We start from the raw sequence: 14,936 nt of genomic DNA, 5'->3' as shown, positions 1-14,936 counted from the left end.
ATGACCAAGCCAACGTACCTCAGAGTGCCTAATGCTTTGGTTTCTCTGTCTGTCCTCAGTCACCTCCTCCTTGTCCTCGCTGTCCTCCCCGTCCTTTACCTCGTCCAGCTCTGCCAAGGATCTGAGCTCCCCAGGCATGCATGCTCCACCTGTGGTTGCCCCTGATGCTGCAGCCCATGTTGATGCCCCAAGTGGGCTGGAGGCAGAGTTGGAGCACCTACGGCAAGCCCTGGAGGGCGGCCTGGATACCAAGGAAGCCAAAGAAAAGTTCCTGCATGAGGTGGTCAAAATGCGAGTTAAGCAAGAGGAGAAGCTAACAGCAGCCCTGCAGGCTAAGCGCAGTCTACACCAGGTAAGGTGGGCAGCAAAGAGACCCATGAAATACAGGAGACAGACAGCTTTCTTTTCAGCTGCCCAAGCCCTCTTGGGAAACCTTGGAGTTCTTCTCCAGTCCTCTGAAGGGCCCAGCCCTGTGAGGTATTTGCTTCCAGGAAGGCTCCCATAGTGGTCCCAGCCTCAGCTCTCCCTGTCCGTGAGCCTCACTAAAGAATTGGTGTGTTTTCTCAGCCATGACAAAGGCTAGAGTGTTAATAGGAGGGAGGAGTGGCTGTAGGAGTGCTGCCTGTCACTCTTGTGAGGAGTTGGTTTATTTGCCACCAGTGTCAGGATGGAGTTAGCAGGCCTCGGGGAAGAGGGAAGGCATCTGGGAATATCTGCTTAGGAGGTGTCTGTCTCCGCTGCTTACTATGGCTCCTGTGCTCTTACCTCTTTTCTAGGCTGGAGCCTTTCCTCTTGCACCTTCTTTTCATGCTCTTGGTTTTTCTGACATGAGTAAGGGAGGCCCAGTTCTCAGGTGCCTAGGGAGAGTGAGGAGCTCAGCCAATGTTCTTCACCAGGGCTCAGCATTAAGGCTTTGCTGCAGGCTCAACCTCAGCCGAATTCACACCTCAGCCTGAGTCTGGCAGCTCTGGGGGCAGCCTCCCATGCGTGGGCTTTAACACAACACAACCCTGTCAATCCTCAGGGCTGCAGGATTTCAAAGTTCTCCTCAGAGTGAATCTTAGTCATTCCCTCATCTTTCCTTGCCCCCACTCTGAGTGGAGGTGTGATTTTCCACATGACTATTCATGGGGGTCAGGGGTCACACTGCATGCTAACAAGTAGGGGAGGACATGAGATGTACCAAAAGTAAATGGCTCCCCAGGCCTCAGGTGCAGTGTCTGAGACTGCTGGTGCTCTCCTCCATTCTCATTGAAATAAGGCATGTGGGAGGAGGAGGTGTGAGGAGGCTCTGCTGCAGCCTACAAATGATGGAGCAGACACCAGCTAGTCACAGCTCACTGCTGGGCCCTGTAGGGAAGGACACTGGCAGTCAGGAGAACAGCCTGTCGGATGGCAGGATGGGTGGGAAGATGCTGGGCTGGCAATACGTTGAACCTGTTGGCTCTGTGTTCTCCCAGGAGCTAGAGTTCTTGCGTGTGGCCAAGAAGGAGAAACTGCGGGAAGCCACAGAGGCTAAGCGCAGTTTGAGGAAAGAGATTGAGCGGCTCCGAGCTGAAAATGAGAAGAAGATGAAAGAGGCCAACGAGTCCCGGGTGCGACTGAAGCGAGAGCTGGAGCAGGCGCGGCAGGTCCGGGTGTGTGACAAGGGCTGCGAGGCCGGGCGCCTGCGTGCCAAGTACTCAGCCCAGGTAGGTACTGTAGTAGGTTCGCTGGTAACACTGGCATGTACAGAGATAGCTGCTGTTACCAATCCAAGGGCCTCAGTTTACCCATTCCCAGCTGGATCTGAGGTGATGGTTGCTACTCCTGGAGACCCTGTGGTATGTCCAGCATACCTGGGCCTGGGTGCTGGGGACTATTTTCCATAGCCTTGGGTCCACCCCACTTGGACCATTATGGCCCCAGAATGTAGGCTTTCCTCCCTGCTGCTGGCTTGGGAAGCAAGCTCTAAACTGGGATCAGGAGACGGGCAGACAGTGACAATTTCTGCAGCTTAGGGCTCCAACCCAGTGAGCCCTTAAAGGAAAAGGTTCCACATTTTCACTGCTGTTTGGTTCCCTCCCACTCCTGGGTATCTGGGCCCTTCCCTGTGAGCCTTCAGGTGGAAGAGGAACAGACATGGCACCTGGGTTGGGCTCTTGAGTAGTAAGTGCTGGTGTTAGGCGCTGCTGACCACTCATTCGCATCCCTTTCAGATTGAGGACCTGCAAGCGAAGCTGCAGCATGCAGAGGCTGACCGTGAGCAGCTTCGAGCTGACCTGCTGCGGGAGCGTGAGGCCCGTGAGCACCTGGAGAAGGTGGTGAAGGAGCTTCAGGAGCAGCTGTGGCCGCGGCCACGGCCTGAGAATTCTGGAGGTGAGAGCAACGCTGAGCTGGATCCCTAGCCTGGGCAGTGATTGCCACTGCCACATGGACCTCTATGCGTGCGCAGAGGGCAGCGGGTACGTGGCTTTGCAGGCCCGGCCCATGCCTCTGCAGCCACACAGCACAACGTCTCTACTGTGCCTATTACCAAGCGAGTGTTTGTAACCACATACTTTTGGAATCCACTGCAAAATTTTCTACTGGCCAAGTTCAAGTGAGCAAGCCATGTCCCCCAGCTGCAACCAGAGTTGAGAATGGCTCTGCGGTTTGTAGCTGGTCCTCTGCTTGCTAGAACATTCTAACATTTACACTTTTGTTATAAGCTATTTAAAACCAGTAAGGAGACTTGATATTCAGAAAATCAACATGTTTTTTAATGACTAACTGTAAAAGGCCCCTACACGTGACGCCATCTGGACACCCACTCTGGCGGGGGTGGCACCCACCCACCGCCGTCCTGGGAAGCCATCACTGCTCATCTGTGCCCGCGGCTACAAGAGGACAGCAAGGGTTTTCTTCAGAGTCTATTTTTTCAGCAACAAGGACCCCAGTCTTCCTGCTGCTGCCAGGAAGAGCAGGGAGAGCGCCGCGTGCGAGATGAGCCCCAACACTGCCCGCCTTACCGCCGCCGCCCCGCCCATCACCATCACCACTAACCCTGCCCTGCGGGCACCAGGAAGCCTGAGCCTCAGTTTGCCCAAGCCCCTGTGTGCCCCTGCCCACCTACACCTTGAGGGGCTGACCTGTGTTAGGCAGTGGCCATGGTCCAGTGTCATGTTGTGTTGTTCACACACACCACCCAGCCACCCATGCGCTGCTTGACCACAGCCACCCCCTTCCGTGCGGCAGACGTCATTCCTCGCATCGTGGGCTGAGGCTGCAGCATTGGAACAAAACAGCATTATATCACTTTTCCTTTCTTTTTTTTCTTTTGTTTTGTTGTTTGTTGTTGTTCATTTAAACATGTATTTAGAACTGCACTTTGTCAGAACCTTCCCGTCCCCCTTATTCCCCTGTTAACTGAGGTTTTTACCAATTTCTAGAGCAGTTCAAACCCTTAAGTGCTCAAGCGCTTACACATCCCCTCTGGTGCTTGGTTGAACAAGGGAATCACGAGACAATGAAAATGCAGAGACTGAACTTGGGGGTCGTTCTGTGCCTTCCAGCATCTTGTACAGCAAACCCTGACTTGTCTTTTTACCCCCAAAATACCGTCTTCAGTAGCGACTGAATCTGCCACTGTCAAAATACGTTACTTGCATTTATTCCAAATAATCTCGTTTACTCTTAACTGTTTATGCAAATTGTATAAGGTTTCTTATGCCCAAGCTTGAAAAATGATTTCCCAGTAGACAAGAGGCCCCCACCCATCCTCCAATTGTGTTTATTTACATGAGAAGATCACACAAAAGCCCTCCGCTCTAGTCCTAGCAGGGCAGCCATGAGCTGAGGGGAGGTGGAGAAGGCAGGTACCAACGACCTCAAGGACTGTGGCCTGCAACTGGAGACTGCTAAAGCCCTGACGTCTGGTGCCGAGGTCGTCTGCAGGGTTTTGCCCTTGGTTTACTGAGGGGGGCTGGGCTGCTGCTGGTCCCCCCTTCTGACGTGCAATGCAAAAGGGACATCATGTATACGCAGCGTTTATTTGGAGTTTTTCCTTTGGCTTTTTTTCCTCTCTTTCAGTTATGAAACTTGTATGCATGGATTTCACATCTCCATAGCTAGACCCGCCATGGGCATTATGACCGTGTCTCCTAAAGGGTCGGTTTTGTTACGCAACACGAAGAATGCTGTCTCAGCCTTGTTTTTCTAGAGTTGTGTTTTTCAGTCATTTCTTCAAGGAAAACTAAATGATTTAGTTGGAGCAAAGCTTTAAGTGTGTTGGTGTGCTTCTGTGTGGCTGTCCCTCTTGAAGTAGATCACAGTGATTTGGTCCCTTTCAAGCCCTTGGCTCCAGGGGCACTCACTCTTCTCATCAGAGCCTCTCCTTGCCACAACCCTGGTCAACATCAGTTCCCTGGCTTCCATGGTCCAGCCCTGGCTCCAGTATGGGAAGGAAGTGTTGTGTATGCAGCAGGGACTCTTCCCCACATACCAGAATGACTTGGATCTGGGAAGGGCATGTCATCTCATTAACTGTTCCTTCTGGATCCTTCCTCCCCCTGCTTCCTGTGGGATCAGAGCATGGCTCCTGTTGGCTAGTAGCTTGTGATCTGGGACCTCTAGGGCCTAGTGTCTAGGCCATCCTGCTGCCTCTGCCTGACTCCTGGGCTCCAGTCCTGGGTGAAGTTGGCAAAGCACTGGGTATCTTGTGCAGCTGCCGTGGAAGGCGGCCCTGCTCGCTGCAGGGTCTGCAGTGGACTGAGGGCAGCCAGGCACTGCATGCCTGTCTCCTTATGAGGAAGGCTGCAAATTTCAGAGAAAGAGAGGAGGAAAGGTTTCCATCATGTTGGCTGTTGACTCTCCCTGTATGTTAAACCCTTGACCAGTTTACTCGTTTCTATCCTGGAAGATTTTTAACAAAGGGAAAAACCAACAGCAATAAGTCATTGGTGAGCAGCTAACTCGTACACACAACACCCTACTTTTCATACAGAACTAGCCAGTGTAAAGACGACTCACATGTAAATACTTTTTCCATCTCACACCGTTGTATTATACGTGTATATGGTGACTCCTTTTCCAGAAACTTTTCTTACCTGTTGGTTGTCTTGTTTCCTGGGTTGTTTTTAACTGAAGAAAAAAATTGCTCATTTGCCAGAGGGGACAGAAGCGTCTTGTGGCATTTCCCATGTGGTGGCCTCCATGGCACCCACTCTCCCAGTTCCTACGCAGGTTATCCCGTGGTTTCTCCCCACATGCCTACCCTAGGGCTGAGGGGGAGGGGCTCTTGCTTTAAGTCAGAAGTCTCAAATGACATGCTCATCAACTAAAGGAAAAAAACCCAACCTCAACCTTCATAACTGCCCAGCCCCCCCACCCCTGTGCCCTCCAGTCCTACGCTGCTGCTAACGACAATACAACGGCTTACTCTGCTACTCGAGAACTATTTTTATGTAATTAATGTATGCTTTCTTGTTTATAAATGCCTGATTTAAAAAAAAAAAGGAAACAAAGAAAAAGCTTGGCATATTTATCTATTTCTCTGTGTACCTGTTAGTCCTTTTACCCCCTCCCCTCCCCCACCCCCCAGAAACAGATGACATTGTACAATAAAGGACTTTGAGAGTACCATGGGTGCCTACAGCCCCCATGCATGCAGTCAAGTCCTCAGGAAAGGGGGGGAAGGCATCTCCACAGGATAGACCTGGGGCTGTCTGTCACTCAACTGTATTACCAGGAGCTCTGACCTCGGTAATCTTTTGGGACAGGACTCAGCAGTGCTGGACAGTGGCCATAGCCTTTCCTGGCAGGAGTTCCACAAGGGTTCTGCTGGGTCAAAACTCCCTGGGGCCAAATAAGAGTGCAAAAGGGTAGACAGGGAAGGCCTGAGTAGAGAAGACCCCATCCCATGGTCTGGCTGAGGCCTCGTACATCAGTCAGGTCCTCTGTATGGACACAGCTGCTCCTCCCATTTTCATGTCTACTCAGACACCCTGCCTTGCCCACCTCAGCTCAGCAGTGCCTACTTGTCTCCTGGCTCCTACCTACCACCAGAGAATCAAGTGGGTTGTCTCTAGGCCAAGCAAAGAAGTCTCTATACCTATCTGTCTGTCTGTCTTATCTATCTATCTATCTATCTATCTATCTATCTATCTATCTATCTATCTATCTATCTATCTATCTATCTATCTACCTATCTATCTATCCATCCATTCACCCACCCATTATGAAAAGTCAGATCCCAGGCTTCAAACATGGGAAACAGGCCATGTCCTGTTGTTCTGTGATAGCTGGTCTAGCCAGCCCTGTTCATTCTGTCTAGAGGAAAATTGCTCCTCCCTCAGGCCATCCAGCCCAGGCCCTGGCCTAGGCATACCACCCTATACCTTTCTGGCACCTGCTCCTGGGATCAGACTTCTTTCAGGCCAGAATGAGGTAGAACCAGGCCCCACCATGCCAGTTCGAGTTAAGAGGAGGACTCTGCCTGTCTGGGAGTTTTGCTCCTGGTTTTTTTTTTTTTTTTTTTTTTTTTTTTTTTTTTTTTTTTTTGGTTTTTTTCGACAGGGTTTCTCTGTATAGCCCTGGCTGTCCTGGAACTCACTCTGGAGACCAGGCTGGCCTCGAACTCAGAAATCCGCCTGCCTCTGCCTCCCAAGTGCTGGGATTAAAGGCGTGCGCCACCACCGCCCGACTTTGCTCCTGTTTTTGGTGGCCTGGGTGTAGGAACTTCTAAAGCCCATCCCCTACTTGGAGGAGACTCCAAAAGCAAAGAAAGGGCAGTGTTGTAGCTTAAGATGCTGGGAATGGGAGACTTTTTACTGGCCTTCCAGCTGTCCTCACAGACAACACATGGCCAAAACTCATCCTTCTGCCAGCCAGGTTGACTCTGGGGATGGAGTGAGGAGGCACATTTTTGAGGCCTGGATGCCTATCCATCCCTGCCACCCCATGGTCCTGGTGACGCATAAGGCCATCTGTGATCAGGCCTATGCCAGGTTGGTAGGTGTACTGGCATCAGGGGTACCAAGCCGTGAGACAGGTGGCCCACTGCAGGCGGGCACAGGCAGGAGGAGTTGGCTAGCCTGATGTCTTCATAGCATCCTGTGCTGGGCCAGGTGTCCGGCTGGTCTGGCATGGACCCTCTTCTTCCTGAGTATGGACCTGGTAGCCCTCACTGGCAGGAAGTTGGGTCCAGGCTCTGGCTCACATTGATCTCCTTACACAAAGGCCTGCTTGGGCAAACAGACAGTACATCCAAGGGAAACAAGGAATTCAACATAGGGACCCTTCCCACAGTCTCCAGTAGAGACTTGCCTGAGAGCAAAACTCTAGCCCCCATATTTGCTCCATGGCAGCTCTTCGATGTGATTTGTTCTACAGCTAAAGAGGTGGCTAACTTAGCCAGACCCAAGCTGCTAGCCCAAGCCCACTCATTGGCAAGCCAGGTTTCCCGTGCTTCCTGGGTCCTGTGCTGGCCCTTGTAAACTGCCCAGTGGTTCATTGTTAACTTTGTCAACCCAGTCCTGAATTCCAGAGGAATTCAAGTATCCATGGTCAGTTGACAATTCTGTCCCCAACACTTGAGTTTGTCCTCAACCCCTCCCAGAAAGACTTATGGCTTCCCCTGCAAGTGGTCCCTAATGCAGCAGCTGCTCCTCGGAGAGGGCTGGTTCACACTGGCTATTCAAATGTCCCCAGATGCCTGGTGAGCTGGGAGGGAACTAGCTGTCCCAGGCTCTTGAGGGATGAGAGCAAGTGGTGACTGCCACCAGAGAGGGAGACAAGGGGCACCTTCGCCCTAGTCCTGCCTACCGCTGATACTACCAAATGAGATGGTCCAAGGACACGGCTGTGGATACAGCCAAATCTAGGTACCTGATCCGTGATGGTACACAAAGGTCTCCTGTCCTTGAGACACCTGTTTATCTGTTCTAGCACGAGTACATGTATGCACTGTGTGTGCATGTGAAGGACTGTATATCGGTGACGGGACCATGGGCAGGTGCAGGCCCTGAGGCAATCCTGTATGCTCCCTCCCTACCTTTGGGGAGAGGCCCAGAGCCAGATGAATTTGACCCGTGTCAGGCAGGGCAACAGGGCGTAGCACATCAGGGTAGGCCAGGACATGGGACTTGGAGATCCTGTGTGCTGCGCTCAATTCTGGCCTTGGACACATAGATGGGACCCCTGCCGGAGCCAGGGTTCATGAATCACTGCAGAAAGACCTTGGGGTCCAACCTCATGCTGCCTACTCAGGATGGACAGGTAGTCCACATCTTAGTTTCCTGTTTCTACAGAGTAACCACTTCAGTGAAGTTACTGGTGGTTGTTGAGGAAGTTGCCCCATCAAGTAGTGGAGGTGGAGATCTGCTGTACTGAGGAGCTGCCCACCATCGACCTTCCCCACGTTTCTCCTGTGACCTAGGTTACCTACCGAGGCCCCCAAAGGCTGAGAACTGCAGCTCTGCCAGAATCCCCCATTAATAGTGCTTGGTGGCCTTGGGTGTACAACCAACACTAAGGCCTGTGCTGGCAGCCCAAGGTCCGACAGACAAGGGGCTGTCCTCCACCAGGGCATCAAGTATGGAAAGCCCTGTTGGATCCACAGCCTCTCCAGTGCGGTGTTCACCCACCAAACAGGCTTCTGGCTTCTCCAGGAGGAGGGAAGGGCGTGGCACAGAGACGCCCTGGAACCGCCGCGCCCTTCAACTTCCCACATTCCCTCTCCTTCCGACAGGGGTGAGGGTGGGGGTGGAGGGTGGTGTGCAGCTCAGCTCTGCTAGGCTCCTGCTAGCCCGGGATGAGCGGACCCCGGAGGAGACTGCTGCGAGGAAGCGCGACCGCGCGGGCCTTCGTCCGACCGCGGTCCCAGCTTGCGGGATCATTCCTGGATTCCCAAGTCCCAGCAGCTCCCAAAGCCGGGGGCCCGTGGCTCCAGCAAGGCACGCCCCGCCCACGGGCCGCGCGGCCTCCGCCTTGCCCTGCTACCCGCGTGCGCTTCCCTTCCCCCCGCCCGCCGCGGATTCCGATGGGCTGGGCCTGGGGCTTCCGGCTGCGAGGAGAGAGCTAGGCCCTGCGGGACCAGCCCGGCGCCGCCCCACGCGCAACCCGACTTCCTGCAGCGTCCCGCCCCAGGGACCCGGGGCCAGAGTCCTCGAGACCCGCCTCAAAGCATGCGTTCGTGGTCTGCACAGCAGCCCTTTTTGGAAGGTTTTTCACCGGCCCTGCCACAGGGTGCAGCCTATGTGTTATCTAAAATGGGATCTGGTCGCTTTAAGCAACTCTCTCTACTGCACCAGTGAATGTCCCAAGACAGGATCCCATGCCTGGAACCTGCAGTCGCAGAGGCTGTTTCCTCTGCCTTAAGAATTCACACCGGCAAAACCCACGGGACTGGTGAATACGAAGTTCCACCTGTCACTTGAGCAGTGTGTCTAACACCCCACACTGGGATCGGAGTGTATAGAACTCTACCCAGCACATAGCCAAGTCTCTGTCCCCATCCCAGGGCCAGAGACTACTTGTTGGAAGCAGGTTCTGAAGCCGGAGGCCAAGCCTGCAGGCAGGGCTTTTCTCAGCACCTGACCACCCCCACAGAAACTGGTCCTCTACAGGTACTCACAAATAATTGTCTCATGAACCATGAAACTCTTGGAGGACCAGATGTGCCTCCAGTTGCTAAGGTCCCTAAGGGAGGTTTTGCTGGGGTCCTGGGAGGTGGACCTGGGTCCTTGGACAGGAGTGCTGCAGGACAGCGACTGAGTTAAGATGTGATTCCTGAAATTTATCCTAGGAACACTTCTGGCTGACGGCTGGGAACAGGATGTCCTCAGTTGGTCTAGCCCTGCTCCAACCCCACCTTCACCCCAACACTAAGACACTGGGCCCTTGGGCTCCTTGATGGTGTACCTGATTCAGAGGCCATGGTTTAGGAGCCTGGGGTGGGTCTGCCCTCCTATGTCTCCTAACCAGCATTGTACCAGCTGCCAACCTGAGGCCTCTGTCCTGATTGTCTACAGGACAAAGGTGGGAGAGTGGCACCATCGCCAATGCTGTGGGATGAATACAAGAGGCAACAGTGTCTGGTCATCACAGCAGGACAGCGTGTCTGCTCCTTAGGTTTCATTTTATTCTGGAGAGGATCCCGAACAGAGCCACTGTGTATGTGTGTGGGTTGCCCATACACTCTGCTGTCCCGTTCTTTTGTCTGACTCCTGAAGACCTACACAGGGCCGGCAGCTCCTCAGCCATGGGCAGTCCCTTCCACATCTGGCCTCCAGACTCCACCTGAACCTTCCCCTTCCCTCTGACTGTGAGGGGCTGTTTGAGGCTGTTCTTTCCCTGGGGAAACCTGAGCAGAAAGGGGCAGGCCTGCTAGCCACCACTGAAAATTGTCTCCTCCATAGTGGTCTTGCTGGGATAGGCCTGTGGGCTGCTCTGACACTATCCAGGATCGAGGGCTCCCAGTGAACTGGCAGAGCTGGCCAGGCTGTAGGAACCAGTCTGGCAGGCTTGGTCCTGGAACCTCCAGGAAGCCCTGGCTGGGAGGGGCCCAGGCAGAGCACAGCTGGCCTCACACCCGCCTGGCACCAAGACCAGGCAACTTGCCCGGGCCGTAGACAGGGCTTGGGGAGGCCTCCCCTGGAGTATCCTGAGTGACCAGCCTGACCAGTGGGAGAGGCTGGGAGGAGCTATGACCACCTGTGCCAAACAGGCCCAGGGAGAGGGTGGCATGGAGCAGGCAGTCCAACCTAGTTCCAGGTTGTGTTCTGGTCATGCTGTCCTCTGTTGACCCCAGATGTGTCCCAGGTGGCCTGGTGAGCCAGGTCTCTGAGGCGCCTCTGGATGCTTGGACCTTGAAGGGCAGGCAGGTCTTCCTTTGAGTTTTTCTCTTTCCTGTCTCCTTGCCTCCTTCAGTCTTCTTTCCTTGAATGTCTCTACTACTTCCCATTCCTGCCTATCTCTGTATCTCACATGAGCACACGGGACAGTGCCCCGCCTTGACGCTCAGTATCTTATTATCTGTTAAGTGACTGACGGGCAGACCAGTAGTCTCCTCCCTGGAGGGGTCAGAGGTTAGAAGGTAGCACAGGAGAGAAAGGCTTTGCCTGGAGTTGCAGCTTCACTCTGGGCTAGGGTGGGGAGGGTAGTCCACGCCCTCTAACTTGTCCAACCTCATTCTCTCACTGGCCCCTGCAATTCCCAAGTGGGATCAGCATGTTTGGAATGGTGGTTTGAGATCTGAAGGCTACTAGTTCCCAGAGGAGGTACCCAGAGGCTCTGTCATACTCCCACCAGGTCTCCGGGAAATCCAGAGATTTCTGCTATGCTCACCTTCGTCGGCCAAAGAGGCTGATTCCGCACAGTTCATGTCCGGCAGTGCTGGCGATCCAAACCCATGGAACTCAATGACCTAGTCCCTCCCACACACGGAAGAGAGACTACCCAGGGAGGACAGGAGCTATGGTTGTTATTATACTAGAACTCTGAATAGAACTGAAGCCACCTTATTCGGGGAGTTGTGGCCAGACCTATATTCATTCATTCATAGGCTGAAGTTTCCCAGTGGAAACTTGGTACCCAGACCAAGGCAGGGGGGTAGCTAGGGTGAAGTTGCCCAATGGTCATGTGCTCCTGTTGGGTCTTCATCCTAGCTCTGACTATCATACAAGAGGGGATCCCACAGGGGATGGACAAACCTGGAGTGGGAGTTACTGGCTGGCAAAGCCTGAGTCCTGGGAATGGTACCCCTAGTCACCTTTTGAAATGAGCCCTCCCAATCCCAGGATACTGAGGGACCCTCAGGATGGGATCCCCAGGCTTCAGTACTGCCCAGGGTCAGTCTGATCATGTTGCTGCCTAATGAGGCCCTGGGGCCTAAATGGACGGTGGGCTGGAGGAGGCCAATCACTTCTGTGGTTATAGGCTGTGCACGCTGCAGTTCTTAGCACTGGGCTAGACTGGATGCCTAATCTCCTCACCTAGGGTTTACCTCAAGCAAATTATACCCAAGATCTGCCCCACTGAGCTTTGTATGTGTGCATATATGTACAGGTATACATACGTGGATGTATGTATGGATATACACATGTGCATTATGTGTGGGCATACATACATACATGTATGTGTGGTTGTACATATGTATGTATGGGTATAGATATGTGCGTGTATGTTTGGGTGTACACACATGTGTGTATGTGTAGGTACATGCATGGCTATGCATACATGCAGGTATGTATGGGTATACATATGTGCATGTTGTGCATGTATGTGCGGATATACATATGTGCAGAAGTAAGAAGATAATTCTTGTCATTCCTAAGGTGCTATTCCTCAGATGCCACCTACCACATTTTACTTATTTATTTATTCATTCATTTGTTCATTCATTCATTTATAGGCATAATCTCTCAGTGACCTGGAGTGTGCCAAATGAGCTAACCTGACTTGCCAGGGAGCCCTAGAGATCCCCCCACCTGCACCTCCCAGAGCTGACTGGGATTACAAGTGTGTTCCACCACAGCAGCCATTTCTTTTCCTCTTGGGGGGCTATTTATTTATTGAGACAGTGCTTGTGTAGCCCTGGATGTCCTGGAACTTATTCTGTAGACCAGGCTGACCAAACTCAGAGATCCACCTGCCTCTGCCTCCTGAGTGCTGCGATTAAAGGTGTGCTCCACCACAGCCCAGCAGGGGCTTTTTAATATTTCTGTGAGCTCTGGAGAATGAACTCAGGTCCTCTTGCTTGCAAGACGAGTGCATTACCAACTGAGCTATCTCCTCCATCCTGGATTTAGTCTCTGTTCTTCTTCTTTTAAGATAGGATCTATCAATATAGCCGAAGCTGGACTTGAATGGGCAATGATCCTCTCAACTGCTGGGATTACACATTACCAGGTCTGGCTCTAGAACTCTTCTTGGGTATTCAAGTTTCATGTGCTTGGACTGCTTGGCAGTGGGGCTTGGGTGGGGGAGGAGTTACAAACAAGAAGAGCATCTGCACCTGTTCCTGCCCTGGCCACGTGGAGGGCCAGGCCAGTCCCAGCAACCAGTTCTCAGAAGACCAGTCCAGTCGTTACTAGTGCAGATACACTTGGCCAGAAGAGGCAGTGTCTGTCTGGGTGTTGTGGCTACCCTTAATGTCCTGAGACAAGGATAAGAAGCCAGTGTCATCTCAGAACCTCAGTGGCTGTGTGGGGAAGCTAGAGCAGGAAGCCAGGGGTCTTGCCTGGACCACTAGACCCTGATCAGCAGGTAGGTTTGCTGATGACTGTGTAGGTGGCTAGCCTGGAGCTGTTTGCAGAGGTTCTGTGAGGGAAAGCAGCCTGACCTGGCCTGTCTCGATTGCCAGGACAGACCTGATGTCAGCTGAGGAGCCACTATGGCACAAGCCCCACCTGCCATATCCACATGGAATAGTGACTACAAGTTTCCTGACTTTCAAAAGCTCACCGTGCTTTTGGGGAGTTAAATACCAGAGGCTGCCTGAGGATGGGCTGGAAAATGGCAGCTGCGGCTGCTCACTCCCAGCCATTTTCCTTCCTAAATTGAAACATCATTTTCTTTGTTTTTCTTTTGACAGAAATGCGGTTTCATCTTGAGGAGGAGGAGGAGGAGGAGGAGGAGGAAGCTACAGAATGCTGTGCCTTAAGGGCAGACTTGGAAATTGATACTCACAAGTAGTTTAGGAGATAACTGTAGAGGACAGGTCCAGAGACCTCCTGTGACCTGGTGAAAAGATGCTTGTGGCTGACCCAGGGGGTTGGGCCTCCTCAGCAGCCAGTGTGCCCCTTCAGTGGCAATTATGAGATTCCCCCCAATGACCCTACCTTACCATTGCTGGGGATGACCAGGTAAGAAGGCCCTCTTCACTCTGGGGTGCCAGGGAACCTGAACTTGAGACTGCTCATGCGCCTAGTTGCCCCCAGTTCTTGCCTTCACAGAAATCTAACATAGACTTCCATGGCCCTGGGAATAGTGTTGGTGGGGCAGATATGAGGATCCTCAGAGCGCACTGGGACACTGAGCCCCTACCTGTGCCCCTTAAGACTCCAACTCAATGCAGTGCTAAGGCCAAGGGCCTGCTAGAAGGAGCCCCACGAAGGTGCTACTCAGGGTTGGTATTTAGAGTTTTATTTAAGTCAGTAACTGGGGGCTCACGTGAGCCAGCCCTAACTCAGATTGTTTAGGAACAGAGGATGTGGTCCATGGGGGAAGCAGCATGAATCTCCATTCAGGGAAGGGTGGCCTTCCCTTGAGGGTATTGCTGGCTCCTTTATGTCCAACAGCCAGGAGTGGCCTCTAGCTTAGAGCTTCTGGGTAATCTTCAGGGACATGGGGCCAGTGAGTGTCCCTCTTGGCCAAGATCCGCAGGTGCTTGAAGGTGGTGGGCAGCCTGTGGCCCAGGAATGGAGGACTGGTCACATCGCAGACCATGAGCACATACTCCCCTGTGAGGGACAGGCAGGGGTACCCTCAGGCTAGTGTGACCACTAGAGCCCAGGCTCTTCACCCTCCTTTGGGTATACTGCCATCCTGAGGCTGGGTGTTTGGTTAGCAAGCATTTGGGCAAAGCAACCAGCTTTTCAGACCCAGCCTGGATTTGAAGCAAGCAGTGGTGTGGGGAGAGGACAGATATATGGACAGCCCTCAGGGTCAAGCCACAGAGACCCCTCCCTGCTCCCAAGTGCTAATTAGGCCATGTGGCTGAGTCTTTTTGTAAATACTTGACTACATTGTTTTTGGAGAAAACATATTCATTCATTTTCTCTAAATATTTAAGAAATAGCTGGGCCTCCCTCTGAAGGTTTGAAGTGTCTGGTGGGGTCCTGAGGCCCTGGAGGGGGCTGGGAAAGGGAAAGCCCTAGGGGACTGGAAGGGTAGAAAGCCTGGGGGGTGGTCTCTGGGGAGAAAAAGCCTGGGGGCAGTGGGGAGGGAAAGCCTAGGGGGCTGGGAGGAGGGAAAGC

The 14,936-nt window shown here is 53.0% G+C and overlaps 2 protein-coding genes across 7 annotated transcripts in view; one reads left to right on the top strand and one right to left on the bottom strand.

Moving 5' to 3' along the window:
* The window catches only part of Ski (SKI proto-oncogene), a 65,751-nt gene extending 61,515 nt beyond the window's left edge, over positions 1 to 4,236 (top strand). For both annotated transcript variants that reach the window (XM_031379739.1, XM_031379738.1), the window contains 3 exons: positions 60 to 352; positions 1,461 to 1,691; positions 2,199 to 4,236. In XM_031379739.1, the coding sequence (XP_031235599.1) occupies positions 60 to 352; positions 1,461 to 1,691; positions 2,199 to 2,387 (713 nt within the window). In that variant the 3' untranslated portion in view covers positions 2,388 to 4,236. The remainder of the gene's footprint in view (positions 1 to 59; positions 353 to 1,460; positions 1,692 to 2,198) is intronic.
* A 9,851-nt stretch (positions 4,237 to 14,087) lies between these two features.
* The window catches only part of Morn1 (MORN repeat containing 1), a 60,127-nt gene continuing 59,278 nt past the window's right edge, over positions 14,088 to 14,936 (bottom strand). For 3 of the 5 annotated variants that reach the window (XM_031379731.1, XM_031379730.1, XM_031379733.1), the window contains one exon: positions 14,088 to 14,420. In XM_031379731.1, coding sequence (XP_031235591.1) covers positions 14,272 to 14,420 — 149 coding nt within the window. In that variant the 3' untranslated portion in view covers positions 14,088 to 14,271. The remainder of the gene's footprint in view (positions 14,421 to 14,936) is intronic. The other 2 variants (XR_004121237.1, XR_004121236.1) reach the window with 1 other exon arrangement.

This window comes from Mastomys coucha, unplaced genomic scaffold (genome assembly GCF_008632895.1).
Source record: "Mastomys coucha isolate ucsf_1 unplaced genomic scaffold, UCSF_Mcou_1 pScaffold18, whole genome shotgun sequence".
Classification (NCBI taxonomy): Eukaryota; Metazoa; Chordata; class Mammalia; order Rodentia; family Muridae; genus Mastomys; species Mastomys coucha.
The sequence above is the reverse complement of the archived record's forward strand: the minus strand, read 5'-3'. Positions and strand labels throughout refer to the sequence as shown.